The sequence below is a fragment of the Lynx rufus genome, unplaced genomic scaffold (genome assembly GCF_022079265.1).
Source record: "Lynx rufus isolate CCGP_SWC_20201006 ecotype Redwood Valley unplaced genomic scaffold, mLynRuf1.p SCAF_18, whole genome shotgun sequence".
Classification (NCBI taxonomy): Eukaryota; Metazoa; Chordata; class Mammalia; order Carnivora; family Felidae; genus Lynx; species Lynx rufus.
Window position 1 is genome coordinate 18703797 of NW_025814832.1, and position 20466 is coordinate 18724262.

Here is a 20466-nt window from a genome sequence, read left to right on the forward strand (position 1 = left end):
TCAAAAATAAATAAAACGTTAAAAAAAAATTAAAAAAAAAAAGCACAGTCTATCTCCAGAGACAGTCAAATAAACAGACATCAGGAGGGTGCTAAGTGCTCTGATAGTGCGCACAGGGGGCTGGGGAAGCATGGGGGAAGGCCAGCCTGCCCAGAATGTTGTCATTACTGAACACCAATATGGCCAGGCACCATGTTGGAGGATTTTATACTCCCTCAAAGGAGCCCCACAAAGCAGGTATTACATATTTGTATTTACATAAATGAAAGACATTTACGTAAATGAAAATGTCATGCAGAAGCTATGTGACTTGTCCATGACCACAAGGTTAACCAGTTATAAACGGGAATTTGAATCCAGTTCTGTCTAGCTCCAAACCCGATATTTTTCCACTATGGCATGCTGGGAAACTGAAATTTGTAGAAAAGTCTCATTCTCTGAAAATATAGGAGTATTAACAGTAGTAATATGCTGTCTCTCTCTTATTTTTTTAAGTTCATTTATTTATTTATTTATTTATTTAGAGAGAGAGAGAGAGAGAGAATGGGGGAGGGGCACAGAGCGAACAGCAAGCAGGTTTCCTGCTGTCAATGCAGAGCCCAACTAGGGGCTTGAACCCACACACTGTGAGATAATGACTTGAGTGGAAATCAAGAGTCAGACACTTAACCTACTGAGCCACCCAGGTGCCCCTATGCTGTCTCTTTTATATGGAGATATTACTGCTGATTAAACTAACAGAAATGTGTTTAGTTTTATCCATCCAAACAGCAGGCTTTTTTTTTTTTTAAACAAACAAGATATCTATTGTCATATCCTTAAAGCTTAAATATCATAAAGTGCCTTTTCATTCCCTCTCTTCTATTTATTCCCTACTCCTTTCTTTCTAGAAGTTAGCAAGCCTCTCAACCAACAAGGGTTCTATAATGTTACACACACACACACACACACACACACACCCCACAACTTCACATTATTAATGAATGACACAGAAGGAAAATACTCTTATTCTTTTACTAAAAATATACCCATTCAAGAAAAATATATTGTTTTTCTAGTTTAGTGACTCATAAGAGGGAAAATGTTAGGTCAGCAAAAGCAGAGAAAGTGGAACACTGCAGGAAAGAATCTTGTTGTAAGCAAAAAATCCATTCCAGAAATCTTAAATTAGAGCTTTACTTTGATCAAAACAGTTTTAATTCTACACAACTAGAAACCTCATGGGGGTGCCTGGGTGGCTCAGTAGGTTAAGCATCCGACTTCAGCTCAGGTTATTGATCTTGCGGTTTGTGAGTGCGAGCCCCGTGTTGGGCTCTGTGCTGACAGCTCCAAGCCTAGAGCTGCTTCAGATTCTGTGTCTCCCTCTCCCTCTGCCCCTCCCCTCCTCTCAAGAATAAATAAACTTTAAAAAAAAAAATCTCATGAGATAAAAAATCTGCCCATGATAAATATGTGTGAATAGCAGACTTAATAATTTATATTCCCAAAGAGATGGCATTCAATACTTTCTAAAACAAGTTCTTTTTACTAGACCAAAAATAAAGAAGGTAAAAAAGGATAAAAACATCTGGTAGAAAATATGGTAAATATTAACTTCATGAAATTGCAATGTTGAATGAATATTCATAATATTGATAATGAAACAGTATGTCTTTTAGTTTTTAAAAAGTTAAAAATCCCAATGAGGTGTTTGTAATGGATGTATATATCCATCCTATCTATCACCACACCATTTCCACATAACTTAAGTACCCACTGTTTTTGTTTCTTGTGAATACTGTTAGCTCCTTTATGCATAAACAAATATGAATAAATATTGATTCCTTTGCTTTTGTTTTGACTAAGAAATTAGCTACAATCAGGCACAAAGCATCCAGCTGTTCATGCTGTGCACTGTACAATCCCTGAGGGTATGGATTATAAACCCATGATATAAATAGGTTCTCTGATGTATGCAGTAGTTCTGAATGCCATAAGCATTGCTGTGCAACCTGTTAGTTGTTTGTTTGTTTTTTTTAATGTTTATTCACTTTTGAGAGAGACAGAGTATGAGAAGGGGAAGGGCAGAGAGGGAGACACAGAATCCAAACACTCCCCCCTTTTTTAAATTTTGTTTAGTTTTTTTTTTAATTAATGTAGAACCTGGAATTATTTCCATATTTTTACAAAGCATCCTGATTCTTTTTTATTTTCATAGCTGCATGGCATTCCATTTTATGGAGGGACCATATTTATTTATACCCTTATTGATAGATATTTAAGTAGTTTCACATGTTTTGCTATTATAAACATGCTGCAATGAAAACTCTATATACAGGTCACATCACATGTGCACAAATTCATCTGTATGACAAATTCACAAAAATCAGCATTTATACACACTTGATATTTTTAAATAAATTGCCAAACTGCCCTCAATCATCAACTGCCCTAATTTACCATCCCTCTAATAACAGTGTCTGATACCCCATGTATTATATAACTTTTGGATTTTTGACAGTCCTGTTGTAAGATCTTAAATCTGAGTGAGGCTGAACATTTTTTATGCTTAAGAACCATTTTGTATCTCACACAGTTCACATATAACTATGCCAATTTTTCTACTCATTGTTAGCTTTTTTCTGTCCAGTTTCTGGAGTTCATACATCCTAGGGAGACTATCCCCTCTGTCTGCACTAAGAATTGCAAATATATTTTCCTCCTTTTGTTCTTAGCTATGGATTTTTGTTGTTGTTGTCATACAAAAGCCTATGGCTAAATTTATCAATCCTTCATGATTTGGGGATTTTAAGTCCAATGTAAGTTCTATATACTCAAGTTCTAAAGAACTCTCTCATATTTTCTTCTAGTATTTTGATGATCTCATTTAAAAATCTTTGATCCACTTGGAATCCATCCTAGTGTACAGTGTAAGGTAGAGATCCAACTCTTATTTTCTCCCAAGATCACTCAGTTGTCTCAACTACATTATTAAATAATCCATCTTTTCCCAATGATCTGCAATTAGGCCCTCACCATACATCAAAACTCATAAATGTTTGGGCCTACTTCTGGCGCATTTGTTAGCCTATGTCAGTGATGGAGGCTTTGTAATATATGTTTTATAGCTGGTAAATCCAATCTTCCCTCATTGCTTCTTTTGTTAACCGTTTTCCTGGTTATTTTTGGTTGTTTTACACCTTGTTTAAAAAAAACAAAACAAAATAATGCCAATTGTTGGGGAATCATGTTAAATTTACAAGTTAATGGAGGAAGCATTGGTAACTATCTTTATACTGCTGAGTCTTGCTACCCAAGAACTTGGTATGTCTTTCCATTTGTTGAAATCTTTTGTGATCTTCTGTAGTGTTTCAATATGAATATAGTGTAAAGCTGTTTTCACGTGGGTCTCACATATTTTTTATTTAATTATTTTCTAGGTATTTTAATCTTTTTTGTTGTTAATTTAATGCCTTTAAAACATCTACTATTTATTTCAAAGTATTTAAAAAGCTAGAAAAGAACTCTAATGACATTTATTTCTTTTTCTGAAGTGAAAAGTAACTAGGGGTGAAGGGAAGAAGGATGAGGTGTGATGGCAATGAAGGAGGCATGTGTGGGCTTAGTGGGCTTAATAGTAAGCCCACACAGTCCCTTCATCTCCTTCATTATTATCATCATTATCACCACCACCATCAGCAGCATCACCTAATAAGGAAGGTGATTTATCAGAAGCTATTGGCCTCAAATACATCTATGTGTCTTTGAAGATCACCAGATTGTCTGGATCAACTAATTTGGGATCTCTAGTTCATCACTGAGGGTGAGGGCTTAGGCTTCTGTTATCATCGAGGAAACAAAAGAGAAGAAAGGAGCTCAGGAAGGCTCTTAGAAGAGAACACACACTGCTAGCCTTTCCAGGCTAGCAATCTAATTGTCTTCTCAGGTTCACACGCTACATAAAGTAACCAGATTCCAGACAGCACAATGAGAACACACAGGGCACTCCGTGATTTTATGTTCAAACAGGAAGATATGACTAAGGTCACAACTATCTAAGAAAGACATGTAAGTATGGCTTATAGCCATACTTGTAAAATATTCCTCAAAAGTGAAAATTTAGCTCAGTTAACAAACAATTATGAACAATAAGAAAAAGAGGATTAGAAAAAAAATGAAAGAGCAAACACATTATTCATGAGGAAATTTGAGGAGAAAGGATACCAGCAATGGTGGAAAATCCAAGTCCAAGGTTTGCCTACAAAAGGCAGGACACTAGGTCCCTTTAATACTCTATGGGTGGCAAGAGGCGATCCAGCAAGCACATGAAAATATTCATTAGTTCATGTATACCATCAAAGAATAGTTATATAGACAATGACAAAACATCAGAAACCACCTACATATCCAAACAGATGGCTGGTTAGATAATATACCATCTATCCACATACAATGATACTACATAATCATCAAAGATGTTTATACAGATGAATTCCTTCATATTTGTTGATTTAGAAAGCAGTCCCCAATATGTAAGTATCTGAAAAACAACAGCAGGGTAAAAACAGAATATAAAGAATTATTTCACCTTTTCATATTACATTTATGGAAAATATATGCTAAAAGGTAAACAATAATGACCAACAGTTGAAATTACTACTATTTTGTATTTACTGGTATTTGATATTTTCTTCTTTAAATTATTCTGTATTATCTGGATGTTCCACACACAGGATACATACTTTGATATATTATTTTGATAATAAAGAAAAAAATATCAAAACAGTTAATCTGGTATGAGTGCCCCTTCTTGGTATCTAATTGAAAATGAGCCCCTTCTACTTAAGTTTCCTTTAATGTCATTTTCCCTTCATGTCATGCTCTTCTTTTGTCACCATTTGCCAAGGTATCAAAAAATTCTGCAAGGTGAAAGAGAAAATAACATAGACCTGGTAGGTACCAGAGAACTGGCTATACCCTTTAAATACTTTCTATAACTATTCCTTTATAAGCAAATTGGTAAGCAGTAAAAATAAAAGACACTTTCTCCCTGCTATGGTTTTTAAAAAGAAGTAAGACTTATAGCAAAGAAACTCACAGTACAAACAGTATTTAATGTTAATTTTTCCTCATATTAACCATCTCTAGTCCATTTAAACAAAAAACACTTTGGAATTCTCCTTGCCACTGGTTTTATATTTACAAGTGCATTGCACTGGGAAAAGGACTGTCCTACAAGTTAAGATATCTGGGTTTGAGTTCCATTTCTGCTGCCCACCAGCCAAGGGACTTGGAGGAGACACTGAACCACTCTGCTCCCCAGTTTCTCCATATGTAGAATGACAAGGCCATTCATAAAGTGATCTTTATTTATGTATTTTTTAAATTTTATTGGAGACAGAAAGAGAGGGAAGAAGGGAGGGGCACCAAGAGAAGGAGACAGAGAATCCCAAGCAGGCTCTGTGCTTAGCTTGATGCGGGGCTGGAGCCCACGAACTGTGAGATCATGACCTGAGCCAAAACCAAGAGTCAGCTGCTTAATTGACTGAGCCAGCCAGGTGCCCCCTCATAAAGTGATCTTTATGGTTCTTCTTTGGTTCTATGAATCACAAATTCTATTCCAGGCTTACTAAACTACAAGCCCCCACAGTTCTTTGAGGGGAGAACTTTCTTTTTAAAACATGCATGCACCTCTAAGACTGGTCTGGGCTATGAATGGGATAGGGTAGCCGGCAATCAGGTCATTTGTAAGAAATTGAAGGGGAGGAAAAAAAGTACTTGGAGAGTGAAATTCTACATTAGGTAGTTATTTCAAGAGAAGAGGAGGGAATGATGACGCTGGTTAGCGAATAAATAATCTTGGGTGGGGGGGCACCTGGGTGGCTCAGTCGGTTAAGTGACTGACTCTTGATTTTGGCTCAGGTCATGATCTCACAGTTCATGAGTTTGAGCTCCGAGTTGGGCTCCAGGCTGATAGTGCGTAGCCTGCTTGGAATTCTCTTTCCTTCTCCCTCTGCCCCTTCCCTGCTCTCTTTCTCAAAATAAATAAATAAACTTAAAAAAAAAATGTTAAATAATTTTTAAAAATTTGGATTCTGTGACAGACGAGTTGGCAATGCTTACTATTCATAGATTAGCTGGAGCTAATGTTAAAATATTAACACAAATATGTCTTGTTGTAAAGTCAGACCTATAGATTCAGTATTACACTTAGACAAAACAAAAACAAAAACAAAAAAACGGGGTGGCAAAATGTCCTATACCTTACCACAGCAGAGATTCTTTGAGAAGCATTAGTATTTAAATAATCCTAGGGTTATATAATCAGGAATGGCTCCCTTGCCTGGGCCAGACTACTTAATTGATCTTTTAAAAGGGGCGCCTGGGTGCATCAGTCAATAGAGTGTCCAACTCTTGACTTCCACTCGGGTCATGATCTCAGGGTTCCTGTGTTCTAAACCCGCCTTGGGCTGTGCTCTGACAGCACAGAGCCTGCTTGGGATTCTCTGTCTCCTTCTCTCTTTCTGCCCTTCCCCTACTTGCTCTCTCTCTCAAAATATATAAAAATAAACTTTACAATAAAAATAACATGAGGGGTGCCTAGGGGGTTCAGTCAGTTAAGCCTCTGACTTTGGCTCAATTCATGATCTCGTGGTTTACAAGTTCAAGCCCCGTGTCGGGCTCTGTGCTAACAGCTCAGAGCCTGAATCCTGCTTCAGATTCTGTGTCTCCCTCTCTCTGCCCTCCCCTGCTCATGCTCTCTCTCTCTCTCTCTCAAAGAAAAAATAAATATTAAAAAAAAAAATTTTTAGTAACATGAAAGTTTCAGGAAATCAAGATATAAAGGCCAAGAGAGCTATTTTACTATCGTCTTTATTTTGTACCCACAGGCACTACTACCACTGCCAGTGATTTTTTGTTTTGTTTTGTTTTGTTTTGTTTTGTTTTGTTTTGTTTTGTTTTCAAGAATCTAAGCAGCTCAGGAATGCTACTCATTGGCCTTGGGGGTGGGCACATAGCATTTGCCTTTAACACACAGACCAACCGTGTGGGAAACACTGGAAAACTGCTTGAAAGGAGGAGTCCCAATCTTCTGGAAACATGAGATCTTCATCAGAGCAACAGCTCAGTACTCTCAGAAGTTTCCTGATGCTACCAGACTGCCTTCTATTTGCTTTCATTCATGCACTCGTGCACCAAACATTTAGCCAGTACAATCATGTGCACTACGCTAAGTGCTTGTGATAACACGGTGAACAAGCCACAGTCCCTGCTCTCGTGGCACTTACATTCTAGTGTTGAGAGAAAAACAGTAAAAAAGGGAAACACCAAAGCAAACTGGGGATCACATACTCAAAGGTGACATGAGCAAATGTGACTGGACAGAGGAGGGCTGATTTGGACTGGGTAGTGTGGTATTCCAGCTAAGATCCAAACTGTAGGTCAGCCAGGAGAGAAACTGAGGGACAAAGTATTCCAGGAAAATGTCTTGAGGCAGCAAAATAAATCTGGGGTGTTTACAGTACACAAAGAAGTGTGGCTAGAGCACAGTGAATATGGGGAGGGAGAAATAGGTGAAATTTAAGAAGCAGACAGGATCTAGATGACGTAGAATCTTATGGGCTAGGATGAGGAGCTTGGAATTTTGCTTGATATTATTTCATATACCCTGACTATTATTAGGAGACCTAAATTTTCCTGTTGCCTTGTCTCTTCCCTCTTACCTCCTGAGACTGGGCTCTCTGCTTTTGCATTTTCCCTGGTTTTCTGTCTCTGCCTTTAACCCTGCTTGGCCCAGATAGGCTGATAGGACTTAAGCCTGAATTATGTCAAAATGTCATTCCATCTACTTGGGGCAAAGTGTCCTTTCAAAAGCAGGGTCTTAGACTGCACAGGTGACCTATCCATGAAGCTGGCCCTGATCTTGATAAATATTATTTGAAAAAAATGCCTTCTATAGATGAATAATTTGTTTCATTTCACCTGATCTGTCAATTACATAAACTTATTCAAGATCTTTTAAATGGAGTAGCTCTTCAAACTTGTGGCTTAAAGGAAGCTGACAGGAAATAAGAAACTAGAATGTTAAGACTTACTGAGACAACTTCATGCCATCACTGTGCACAATCACTGGAAACGGTGATTACCCAGCTTATTCTCAGGCAAACTATAATTCATTTGCTCTTACTATTTATTGAAATACATTACTTTTCCTCTTTTGGGTATGAGGAAATTATTATAATAAGTAGCAACGAAATAAACAACTGTTTGCTAGGTGTTTCATATTGCCAAATGGATCTAGTAATTTTATTAGGCAAATAGCTAAGAAATGCAGCTCAGTGACTAACATATTAAGATTTAAGTAGCAATTTCCATAATTTATGTGATACATAAAAATACTAAAAAATGTACTTACAAATCAACATTTTAAAATAATACATCGTTATAATCTTTAAGTCTTTGGGGAGTCTGGGTGGCTTAGTCGGCTGAAGCTCGGGTCATGATCTCGCAGTTCTTGATTTCGAGCCCCACGTTGGGTTCTGTGCCGACAGCTTGGAGCCTGGAGCCTGCTTCAGATTCTGTGTCTCCCTCTCTCTCTCTGCCCCTCCCCCTCCCACACTCTGTCTCTCACTCTCTCAAAAATAAATAAACATTAAAAAAATTTAACAAAAAAAAATCATCTTTAAGTCTTCACAAAGCCTGAAAACCAATAATCGGTTAAAATATGACTATCAAATGGTATCTATTTTTTTCCCATTTTTTCCTTCTTTTCCCACCTTCAAGCAATTTGCTCACCCTCACCCCACAAAATAGTTTGTATAACAACCAATTTTACCTATTATGTAAAACTGAACATGATCATAGCTAACTAGAACACGTTCACAAGGTTTAATTACTTACTGCTAAAGAATAATATTACACATTAGAAGTGCCACGTCTGAGATGTCAGCCCAGCCCCTAATATTTTCAGTTTGTAATCAACACCTCTACCTGCAAAACACGGTTGTACTAACCTTGCCCTGAGGTGCTCCTAGTCCATTCACGGTAGAACTCATTACTTAGCATTAGTTATCATAATGATTTATGCAATATCACAAGCACACTCAGACTCATGAGAATTACAGCCAACACCATTTTTACTGCTATCAAGATTACTGTACCTTGGAAAGGAATAGTTTCATTTGCAATTACAAAACAAAATAATAGATGCCAAGACAAAGACACTATTACTGACATATTTATACGGTTACCTGTTGCTACGTGGAAGGGGTGCCTGGAGAAAACAAAACGGTTGAAGGGAATGCATTGTTGGCTTCAATGACACCAACGTTCGCATGGGGTTTGTGTCTATGTTGTGAGAAACTTAATATATGTCAGGTCTTGTCCTGACAATGAGGTATAGGAATGAAGGTAGAGAGAGATGAAGAAGATTTTCAGACTTAATACAAGTAAATTTATAGAAGCAGAGCATCTTGAAGTTTTTGTGATGGAGGAGGAAAGAGTCAGAAGATGCTTGGATGTTACTGGCTTTGCAATTTTCTGGCCCTGTGCCTACAAGTTAATCAATTACTCATATACTCTCAAGGTGACCATCATTACTCACTGCAACTGCCTTCTAACCTGCTCTACTTCCATTTTTGCCCCTGCTCCCTTTAACCTATTCTCCACAACAGAACCAATGTGTTTTTTAAAAAATGTGAATCAGATCATGCATCAACCTGAATTCTGCAATAGCTTCCTATGACTTTTAGAATAAAGTCCAAACCCTTGGACGTGGCTTAAAAGGCTATTATCTGGCCCCTGTATACCTGTTTTGACCTTATTTCCTACTACTTTTCTCCGTGCTCCCTATGCTGGGTACACACTGGCCTCATTTTTGCTCTTTTATTTAGCTCTTTCTTGCCTCTGGGCCTCTGTGTGACCTGGAACTGCCATTGTGCAGGTAGGTTCCTTACGATGCAGGACTAGGCTCCAATGTCACATCTTCAGAAAGACTCCACTCCCTCTTCTCATCATTATTTTTAATCACACTCTCCTATTCTATTGTCCAGCTGTACTGATTGTTATCTGAAATTCCCTCATTTATACATCTGTTACTTGATAATCTCCCAGGTCCCTCAGTAGAAAGTACACTTTATCATAAAGAAGTGATTCATGTTTGACTTTCTCTGTGCTGTAGCCTCAAGTAGGTTGAACACGGTCTGGCCCATGGAAAAATTACAAAAAATAAATTAAATGGTTTTATTAAATAAATGTTATTTAACACCAATTTTAATAAATAAATGTTATTTATTTACGTCTCAGGCTTTCGGCCTCCTCATCCATAAACGGGGGATAATCCTACCTGTGCCAGTCATTAGAAATAGAGTCTAACGTTTACTAAATTTTTACTATGTCTCAGGCACTGTGAAAGTCACTTTATACGCATATTCTTATTTACGATTATGCTTTCCATTTTACACAAAAGGCCACCACGTCTTAGGTCAAATAACTGGCCTAAGGACACAGGGCCATACTGTGACGCAGGTATGACCCCGGAGCTGCCAGAGCTCAGAACGTGGGCTTTTTACCCACTACTTTATAGTTCCTAGAAAGATGCTTCCTTCCATTACAGCAAAACTAGCCTGTGCCCTCTTGCTCCCCCCAGCTCCTACTTCGTCCGTCCCGTGGGTCAAGTGAAGAAAGGTATTACAGCCCCTACGGGGTTCTTTTCCAAGATGAACATCCCCATTTCTTTCAATCCTTCCTTTTTAAAGGATCCTCGCATCTCGGTCACGCTCCTCAAGCCAAACTCGTTTGACAACGTCTTTCTGCTCCAGAACTGGTCTTTTTAACTGGGCAAGTTAAGAGGCATCAGAGAAGTCGAAGCCAATTCCCAGGGGGCGAGGAAACGCCGACGTGGGAGTGTTGTGGTGCGCTGTGGTGAACACAGGCAGGCTTCCTGGAAGAGGTGATCCCTGAGCTCAAGTCCAGAGCAGTAAGCAGCGGCCAGCGGCTGAGGGCCGCTAGGTCGAGACAAAGGGTGGCGGACTTTAGGAAGATCAGGGACACAAGCCCAAATGGTGATGTGCTTGCACGCGGCGGAGCGCAAGGCGTTTTCCTAAAAGGAAGTTAGAATAGGCACTGGAGGGAAGCACAGTGGGAGGAACACTCAAGAAGTAAAACGCGAACTTACCCGTAATCTGGCTACCCGGCCTCCGTAGCCCGACTGCAAACGCCGCCACCTGAGGAGTCCGGTAGCCAAAGCAGCGGCAGGCTCATCCCAGATGTCGCGAGACTGAGCTGGCCTCGCGAGATCTGGCCGTTCGTGCGTGACGTCTGGAGCTCTCTCCGGGGGCTATGGGAGGGCTCTGGCGTCCCGTATTAAGGACCGCTGCTGTCTGTGGCTGGCGTTGGAGTCACCCTGGGTCCCCGACCTGGGTTGCGGAGAGGGTACAGCCGTATCTCAGGGTGGGAAGAAATGGGACAGGAAGTGATGAGACAGGGCTGAGGTGGATTGGGACATGGAGGCGTCCGAACCCGGCCCGGGACCTGGCCCTGCAGCCGCCGCGGCGGCCGAAGAGCACGAACCCTTTCACGCGCGCGCAGGAGGAGGATTGGCGGCGTCGGAACAAGACGGTCCTCACGTACGTGGCCGCAGCCGCAGTGGGCATGCTGGGGGCGTCCTACGCCGCCGTGCCCCTTTATCGGCTGTATTGCCAGGTAGGCGCCGGCGCTGCACCCTGGGCTGTGCCATCAGGAGGGGCGGAGGTGCAGGACAGCTCCCTGGACAGCGATCGCTCCTCCGTGTCGTGTTGGAGGGATGTCTGAGGTTGCTCCACCAGAGAGGAAACAGGCTTTGAAAAGTGACTTGCCCAAGCTTACCAAAAAAAGTTAGTGGCAAAGTTACGGATAGAACCCACGCCCCTATAGTGATCGTGCTTATACCGACCACACTGCAGAGTGAAATTTCCTATCTCTGAGCTACATCACCTAAAAGGTCCGCAGCCTATATACTCTGCCGTCCAGCAACCTGCCTTACCCTCTTGCTGCTCACACAGATGTTCGCGTTTAAAATGTAAATTACATTAGTACAGTCATTCTGTGAACCGTGTATGGTTTACGTGCGAAGGTTAACCCAGAAATGGGAGTATGCTTGTAACTTGGGCTTAAACTGGGAGTAGCGTTTAATTCATACAAAGAGGCATGAGGCTTCCCTCCACTGTTAATATATGACTGTAATGTGCTTACCCAGGGCTCTCTTTTAGATCAGAAACCCTAATGCAGTTGTTCTTCAAGTGTGTTCCCCCGGACGACCAGCGTCCCATCACCTGGGAACTTGGGTGCACATTCTTGGATCAAACTGCAGAGCTACTGAATCAGACTCTGGGGGAGGGGCCCAGCTATCTGTGTTTTAATAAGTCCCCTAGCTGATTTTGATGCAGACTAATATTTGAGGACCATGTGCGAAGCCACACTTTTATTTATTTAGTATATATTCATATATATTCGTATATATTCTCCTTAAGTAGTTTGCTGCTTTGGCTGGTCATTGGGGCTCCTAGTGGAGCTACTTTAATGAACATGTTAGGGCTCCCTTACCTAGAAATACTGATTAGGAGGTCTGGGTGTGGTCCAGGAATTTCTGTTTAAAAAACATAACACAGGTTAGAGCTACACATTATTCATTAAATGATAGTGATTCTTCAACTTTGTTGTGAGTGGGAATCATCTGAAGAGCTTTTAAAAATTCCTGACACTCAGGTCACATCCTGAACCACTTAAATCAGAATGTCTCAGAGTGGGAGTCAGGTATTAGTAATGTTTTAAAGATTCCTCGGGTGATCCCAATGTGTACTATTTTGGGAATCGTTGGCTAACTGCTTTTTCCTGCCAGGATTGTTAATGCCGGTCTTACTTTCCCTGTCCTTTTGGAGATTAACTTGACCTTATTTTTTATAACTAAAGCAAGTCAAAAGGACTTTTCAGTCTCCTAATATTGGCATTTATGTGGGTATGCAGTAGTTTGATTCAGGAGGATGAGTGTAGAATGTGAATTAGTTTTCATCAGACGGCAGCCTGGACCTAGCATGAATCCCAGAACTAGCAGTTGGTTAAATCATAAGCAGAACTGAATCCAAAATATCAAATATAAATCTCTGAAAATCATGGGGGTGGAAGGGGTCAGTTTTATTCTTCAGGGAATATTTAGCAGTGTGTGAATACATTTTTGGTTGTCACAACCTGGGAGGTGAACAGGAAGGGTGCCACTGGTATCTAGTGGGTAGAGTCTAGGGATGCTGATTGGTAAACATTCAGCATTGCATAGCACAGACACTCGCTCCTCCCCAAACCAAAGAATTATCCAAACCAAAATGCCCTTAGTTCCAAAGTTGTGAAACTCTGCTTTAAACTGAAGTGAATGACAGTATTTTTGCATGTGTGTGCAAATGCAGAGCAGGATAGGCAAAACAATTGTAATTTATAATCCTAAACTTCAGTCAAGTTTGATGTTAAGTTTCCAGAAGAGCATCTCTTTCGCTTTTGGAATCACAGAACTTTAGAGCCAAAAATAAAGAATTATATAAACAATTTAATACAGAGACCTCATTTTATGAGTATGGATAGTCCCCCAAAAGTAAAATGTATTTAATTCTTGGAGCTAGTTAATGGCAGAACTAGACTAGAGCCCAGGAAATATTTTCATTGCCCTTCTCTATTCTTATTTCTCTAATTATCAAGCTTGCAAATTTGAAGGATCTGTATTCAGAGACTTCCTGTCACAATACATTAAGGAATCTTTATTCAACTGATTCAGATTCTTCAGGAGTTACATCTTAAAACTTAAGCATTATAGCCCTCTCGGGCAGAAGAATTTACTTACTAAAAAAAAAGATAAAAGGCTTGCCCTCTAATACATCTTGTAGGTTCATAATGTACTTCAGTAATGTTGCATGGCAGCTGAGTACAGTTAGGTGACTTGTGTAATAAGTGGAAGATAGTAATACTGTATTTTGCTGGGAGTCTTCCCCTAGCCTCAAATTTGATATTTTTTTCCTAGTATAGTAACAGATTAATTATCCGAAGACCAGAATTCTGGCAACCTCACGCATCAGAAGAATGATGACCCTGGAAGTAAGGATTTTTATTTTTAAACATCTGTGATGATAAGGAGATAATGGCAATGAAGATAGGCAAGAAGAGTCAGGCACAAATATTCCTGATGTCTTAAGGTTCGTTGATTCAGCGGCGAAAGGGATCAGGTTCTCTGATTAACTGATGATGTTTATAAAAGCTGTACTGTACAAAGAAGTACAGGAAAAAATTACAGAAACATTTATTAACATGGCAGAACACTTGTGATGCTTGAAAAAAGCAGAATACAAAAGTGAAGCTACAAACTAATCTATGCCATAAAAGTGATGATATGGAAAGCGATCAGAGGGGGCTGTGGGTAATTTAATTATTTAAATAGTTTCATTGAAATGATAGGGTCATGGGTAATTTTTACTTCTAATGACTAATAGTTTATATAAAACACTGGCAATAAAAGGAAATAGGTTTAATGAAAAGTTAAGCTAAAATTCTGAGCTATATTACCATTGGTGAGTCAGCTTTCTCCCATATGACTCATTTTTTTTTTTTTTTACTGTGTCCAATACCCAAGTGATTACCGAAAAAAAATATGACTCTAACAAATACAGGCCCTTGACACCCCAGAGGTGGTCAAACCATTGATACATTCATAGGAAATGGGCAGTGACAGTATGAACTGGGATCCTACTAGATTATTAAATTGTTTTTAAGATTTTGCTTTTATCCCATAATCACCTGTAAGTATTGTTTAACATGTTCTACTTTAATATACTTAATATCTTTAATACCTAGACTACTGGTCTTGGAGGGTCAGCAGTAGCAGGTCATGTGTCGGACCAGATTGAAAACATGGTGCCTGTGAAGGATCGAATTATCAAAGTCACCTTTAATGCAGATGTGCATGCAAGCCTCCAGTGGAATTTTAGACCTCAGCAAACAGAAATCTATGTAAGTTATTAAAGTAGTTATGAAAAGATTACTTTTTTCATTGTAAAAATTATTTTATTGTATCACTGAAACTTTCACAATTTAGAGAACACTCATGTAAACATAATCTCAAAAAACTGATACAACATTACTGTAATTCTTTTATTCTCACAGACTACTTTTTGACAGGGCCCTATCTCAATGTAACAGAATATACTTTAAGTTAAATGATACTGCAGTAAATGTCAGTTTGGAACAATGGAGAAGGTCCTCGGTTTTTATCAGAGTCGTATTAAGAATTCACTAAGAAATTTGTGAACAGTAATCCTGAGAGTAGGAGCAGCGGTGCTGCTGTGTGTAGCATAGCCTCAGGTATAGATAAGGGGAAAAAATGGAAAATCATTGGTTACAATGAAAAGTAGTTTACTCATTTTTAAAAAATATTTATTTATTGTGAGGAGAGTGCACACGGGAGAGGGGCAGAGAGGGATGGAGAGGGAGAATCCCAAGCAGGCTGTGCGCTGATAGTGCAGAGCCCTAGTGGGGCTGGATCCCAGGTGCGCCGAGAAGGGATACTTTTGATATAAATTAGTAAACTGCTGCAGCCTCTGGGTGGCTCAGTTGGTGAAGTATCTGACTTTTGATTTCAGCTCATCGCCCCACGGTTTATGGGATCAAGCCCTGCCTTAGAATCCGTCCTGAGTGTGGAGCCCGCTTAAGATTCTCTCCCCCTCCCCCTCTCCCCCTTCCCTCTCTCAGCCTCTCCCTACCCCTCTTCCTGCCTCACAAGCATTCTGCCTCTCAAAAAAAAAAAAAGATCCCCATCTCAGGGCTCTTGGCTGGCTCAGTGGGAAGAACATGTGACTCTTGATCTCGGGGTTATGAGTTCAAGCCCCATGTTGGATGTAGAGATTACTTAATAAATTTTAAAAATGTGTGTGTTTGTGTGTATCCTTACTTCTTAAAAAAAAATGAGAACCTTTGAAGTAACCATAATAAATAGTCATGTTCTACTTCAGAAAAGCTCTACTTTAAAAGTTTCCTAAAATCTTGACTAACTGGAATCCTGGAGGATTTAATTGAAATTATCTCATGAGCTGAGGAATAGCCAGAAAAGCTTAATTGTGACTCTTATTGGGAAACCCTTATAAATATTGGTGTTCCCGCATGTTAGTAAACATGACTGAATTCTTCAATGATTAAGGGTTTCATAGGTTATGATTTTGAATGTTCTAATTATATACTAGTGTGCAAGATATTAGTGTCTGAAATGGTACAAAGGACAGAGAATCCTTTGGAAATTGATTTTTTTAAAGCCTTGCAATTTTTTCCAAATGTTTTTTTTCTTTTTCATGTTATTTATTTTTGATAGAGAGCACAATTGGGGGAGGGGCAGAGAGAGAGGGAGACACAGAACCCAAAGCAGGCTCCAGGCTCTGAGCTGTCAGCATCTGCAGAGCCCAATGCAGGGATCGAACTCACAAACCGCGAGATCATGGCCTAAGCCGAAGTCAGACGCTTAACCGACTGAGCCACCCAGGCACCCCCCAAATATTTTTGAGAGAGAGGGAGTGCATGTGAGCAGAAAGTGAGGGACAGAAAGGGAGAAGGCCAGAGTTTCCGAAGTGGGCTGTGCGCTGACAGCAGAGAGCCCAATGCAAGGTTCAGACTCATGAAATGCGAGATCATGACCTGAGGCAAAGTCTGATGCTTAATCAACTGAGCCACCCAGGGCCCCTACAGCCTTGCAATTTTAAAAAAACCTGTTCTCTCAAAAAGTGTGTTAGTGCTTTTTGGTTAAATAAAAGTTCTATTCAGTCAGTTTTACTCTGGTTAGAAGTTCAATTTACTCTGGTTGTAAGCTGAGTTTAATGTTAACCTCTTAAAAAGAATCTATATTGGTCATATAATGATGTTCAGGTATAAGTGTTAAGTCAGGCTTGGGCTATGATAGGCTTGGCTTTCCTTGACATTTTATTTTTTTTGTATTTATTTTTTAATGTTTATTTTATTTTTGAGACAGAGAGAGACAGAGCATGAATGGGGGAGGGTCAGAGAGAGAGGGAGACACAGACTCGGAAGCAGGCTCCAGGCTCTGAGCTGTCAGCACAGAGCCCAACGTGGGGCTCGAACTCACAGACCGTGAGATCGTGACCTGAGCCGAAGTCGGACGCTTAGCCGACTGAGCCACCCAGGCGCCCCTTGGACATTTTAAATAATTTGCAGATCATTGCTTGAAGACTTCAGATATATAAGAGGACGGTACACAATTAATGATTAATAGAGCACTGGTTCTTCATGGACATAGGCAAATAAAATTTAAAAACCAGATGTTGGGGTGCCTGGGTGGCTCAGTCAGTTGAGTGTCTGACTTTGGCTCAGGGCATGGTCTCACAGGTTGTGAATTCCAGCCCCATGTCAGGCTCTGTGCTGACAGAGCCTGGAGCCTCCTTCGGATTCTGTGTCTCCCTCTCTCTCTGTCCCTCCCCCACTTGTGCTCTCTCTCTCTCAAAAATAAGTAAAATGTAAAAAAAAAAAAAAAAAAATTAAAAAAAACCCATGTTCATGGGTAGTATCCACAATTTATTTTGCTGACCATCGACATTAGTTTATTAGATAAAGTATTGTGGTCTGACGAATAGGAAAAATATGACTAATTTAATAGGGAAAGGAGGAGCTGTGAGATTTAAAGTATTGATAATGTATATTTTTCTTAAAACAGGTAGTGCCAGGAGAGACTGCACTGGCGTTTTATAAAGCTAAGAATCCTACAGACAAACCAGTAATTGGAATTTCTACATACAATGTTGTACCATTTGAAGCTGGACAGTATTTCAATAAAATACAGGTATAGCTATATGCAAACTTTTATGTATTTTCATCATATTCCATAAACTGGTTAGTACTAAACTTACTGCAGTGTTTTGTAGAAACTAATCATTTCTTCTAAACATTGAACTTTTTTCCCATTGCTTATAATAACTATGGTTCGTTGTTGAGACGATGAACCAAATGGGAATCTGCTTTTAACTTTAAAACAATTTTTGGTCTTAATTTTAAAGCAAAAGTTGGGGCGCCTGGGTGGCGCAGTCGGCTAAGCGTCCGACTTCAGCCAGGTCACGATCTCGCGGTCTGTGAGTTCGAGCCCCGCGTCAGGCTCTGGGCTGATGGCTCGGAGCCTGGAGCCTGTTTCCGATTCTGTGTCTCCCTCTCTCTCTGCCCCTCCCCCGTTCATGCTCTGTCTCTCTCTGTCCCAAAAATAAATAAACGTTGAAAAAAAAAAATTAAAAAAAAAAAAATAAATAAAGCAAAAGTCAATGAGATGAAAAGATAATGTCATTCTGTCACAGAACTTAGTTTATATTTAATTGTATTTTTTATTATAATATTAATTGTAGTATGCTCACTACAGCCAAGAAATGAACCATTATTATTTGTATTCTAACAGAAACTAAACAAATACCCTTTATAATTTCTAGTGCTTCTGTTTTGAAGAACAAAGGCTTAATCCACAAGAGGAAGTAGATATGCCAGTGTTTTTCTACATCGATCCTGAATTTGCTGAAGATCCAAGAATGGTGAATGTTGATCTCATCACTCTTTCTTATACTTTTTTTGAAGCAAAGGAGGGACAGAAGTTGCCGCTTCCAGGCTATAATTGAAGTCAGCATCTAAGTCCTGCTTCAGATTTGTGATTTTTGAAAAATCATGTATTTAGTCTTCTCAGGGGAGAAATACTTTACAGTAATGTAAAGCTATTTTAAATATTATATAATGCTGTGTTTATTTTTTCAACTGATTTACCCTGCTTAAAATTGAATGAACAGTTTCAGCTGTCAGTCATAAGGAATCCACAGGCCCATTTAGAATGTAGGGCTATTCAAAACCAGAGAGTTTGATAGGTAATATTAAAAGAAACGCTTTGTTTCTTAAATAAGTAGGCACGGACTTCATGGTTCAGTTTATTAGCCCTTCATACTTGTAGCACTGAGTACTTTTATTATTCCCACAGTTGTTTTAGGCTCCAGGCCATAACTTCTGCCTATTTTTGTTATTTCTAAAATAGTTGGTTACTACTTTCTTTTATTGTGAACCATCCTATTTTAAAAGCTCACAATGGAAGAGGAATCACTGAGTCCTAACAGCCTGCCCAGAGATTACATTCTGATTTCAGATTTGACTCTCTTTTTCCTTTAGGATCTAGGCCTATTTTATATTCTGAGTACTGACTAATTATTTTGAAATTTCAGCATCATGAAAATGAAAGAAAATGCATAAATACATTTACTAGGATTCTAGTATTTCCTGTGATAGTTCAAGTCCCTGAATGTTAAAATGTAAGTGTGGGGTTGTGAATAAGTGTGAACTTACTGACATCAGAAGTTCTATGAACAGACGTGTAAAAAAGATGTATTAAATTGTTTTAATGGTAATTTTTTTATCATTGTAATTTATGACATAAACGTACAATATATTCTGAATGTTTTCAGTAGCGTTTGTTTCAAATAGAAATATTAATTGCAGTAAAAAGGGGAGAAAAAGATCATTTAGTATTATAAAGAACCATATTTAAAGGCAACTTGATACAGAGTCCAGTGACCTCTTCACAGTACCTGAAATATAAACTACAATCATCAAGGCTTTTACAAGTCCTAATTCTAAACAAGTATTCTTTATTAAAAAAAAAAAAAGTAAAAATTGACTTTTACATTCAGCTTTAAATGAAGGCACTCAATAGTTTACATAATTATTTTGTAATAAAATAATCTTCATCTACTCTTATCACAGCAGTGCGAGGATTTCTTTTCTAAATGTAGGAAGGCCTGTGAAGCCTAAGATGTTATAATTAAACCCGCTGGCCTAGGTACAATGAATTTTTCTTCTGAAGTTTCAAGTGAATATACGTTATAACCAAGTTGTTTCAAAATAAAGCTTAAGCTGTGGTCAGGAAATATAAATGTTACTCTGGAACTGTTACTCTTCTGTTACTGCAAAGGAGAACTGTTCCACCATGGTTCTGATGTGCTGGTAGGTCTGGTCCTCTGGGCCTCCAAGCTGCACAGGAGAGGTGACACCTCTAAATGCAGTTAGTGAGCTTTAAGAAGAAGACAGCCGGCCTTCAGCCTTTCCTTCTCTTTCTCCATTCCTGGATAACGAGAGACTCACAACCTAATGCAGAAACATGGGAATGTATTACTTCCATGGAGGAGGGTGTGAGGGGAATAAACAAGGTTAATGGGCTAATGGTGGCCACGCATTCATTAGTAAATAAAATGGTATGATTAACACAGCATATAGGAGGAATCCAGGCCTCCCTGGATGAGCAATGAGTGGGTTCTACCACTCATTAACTGTACATAAAAGATACATGTCTATTTCAGTGCTAAGAAGTTTCTGTTGATCATTATTTTTGTTAGCGTTAATATTTCTATACCATAAACCAACTTCTACGTTCTAAAGATTATTTTTAGCTAATAAGATTAC

At 39.2% G+C, this 20466-nt stretch overlaps 2 protein-coding genes across 3 annotated transcripts in view; one reads left to right on the forward strand and one right to left on the reverse strand.

The window, feature by feature from the left end:
- Positions 1–11283: 11283 nt before the first annotated feature.
- Positions 11284–19415, forward strand: LOC124513215 (cytochrome c oxidase assembly protein COX11, mitochondrial). The gene is made up of 4 exons (XM_047081006.1): positions 11284–11682; positions 14848–15003; positions 17705–17830; positions 18462–19415. The coding sequence occupies exons 1-4, from the start codon at positions 11320–11322 to the stop codon at positions 18642–18644; spliced, it is 828 nt and encodes a 275-aa protein (XP_046936962.1). The 5' UTR covers positions 11284–11319; the 3' UTR covers positions 18645–19415.
- TOM1L1 (target of myb1 like 1 membrane trafficking protein) overlaps positions 19289–20466 on the reverse strand; it is a 47016-nt gene continuing 45838 nt past the window's right edge. For both annotated transcript variants that reach the window (XM_047081004.1, XM_047081005.1), the window contains one exon: positions 19289–20151. The gene's annotated coding sequence lies outside the window, so the exon portion shown is untranslated. The remainder of the gene's footprint in view (positions 20152–20466) is intronic.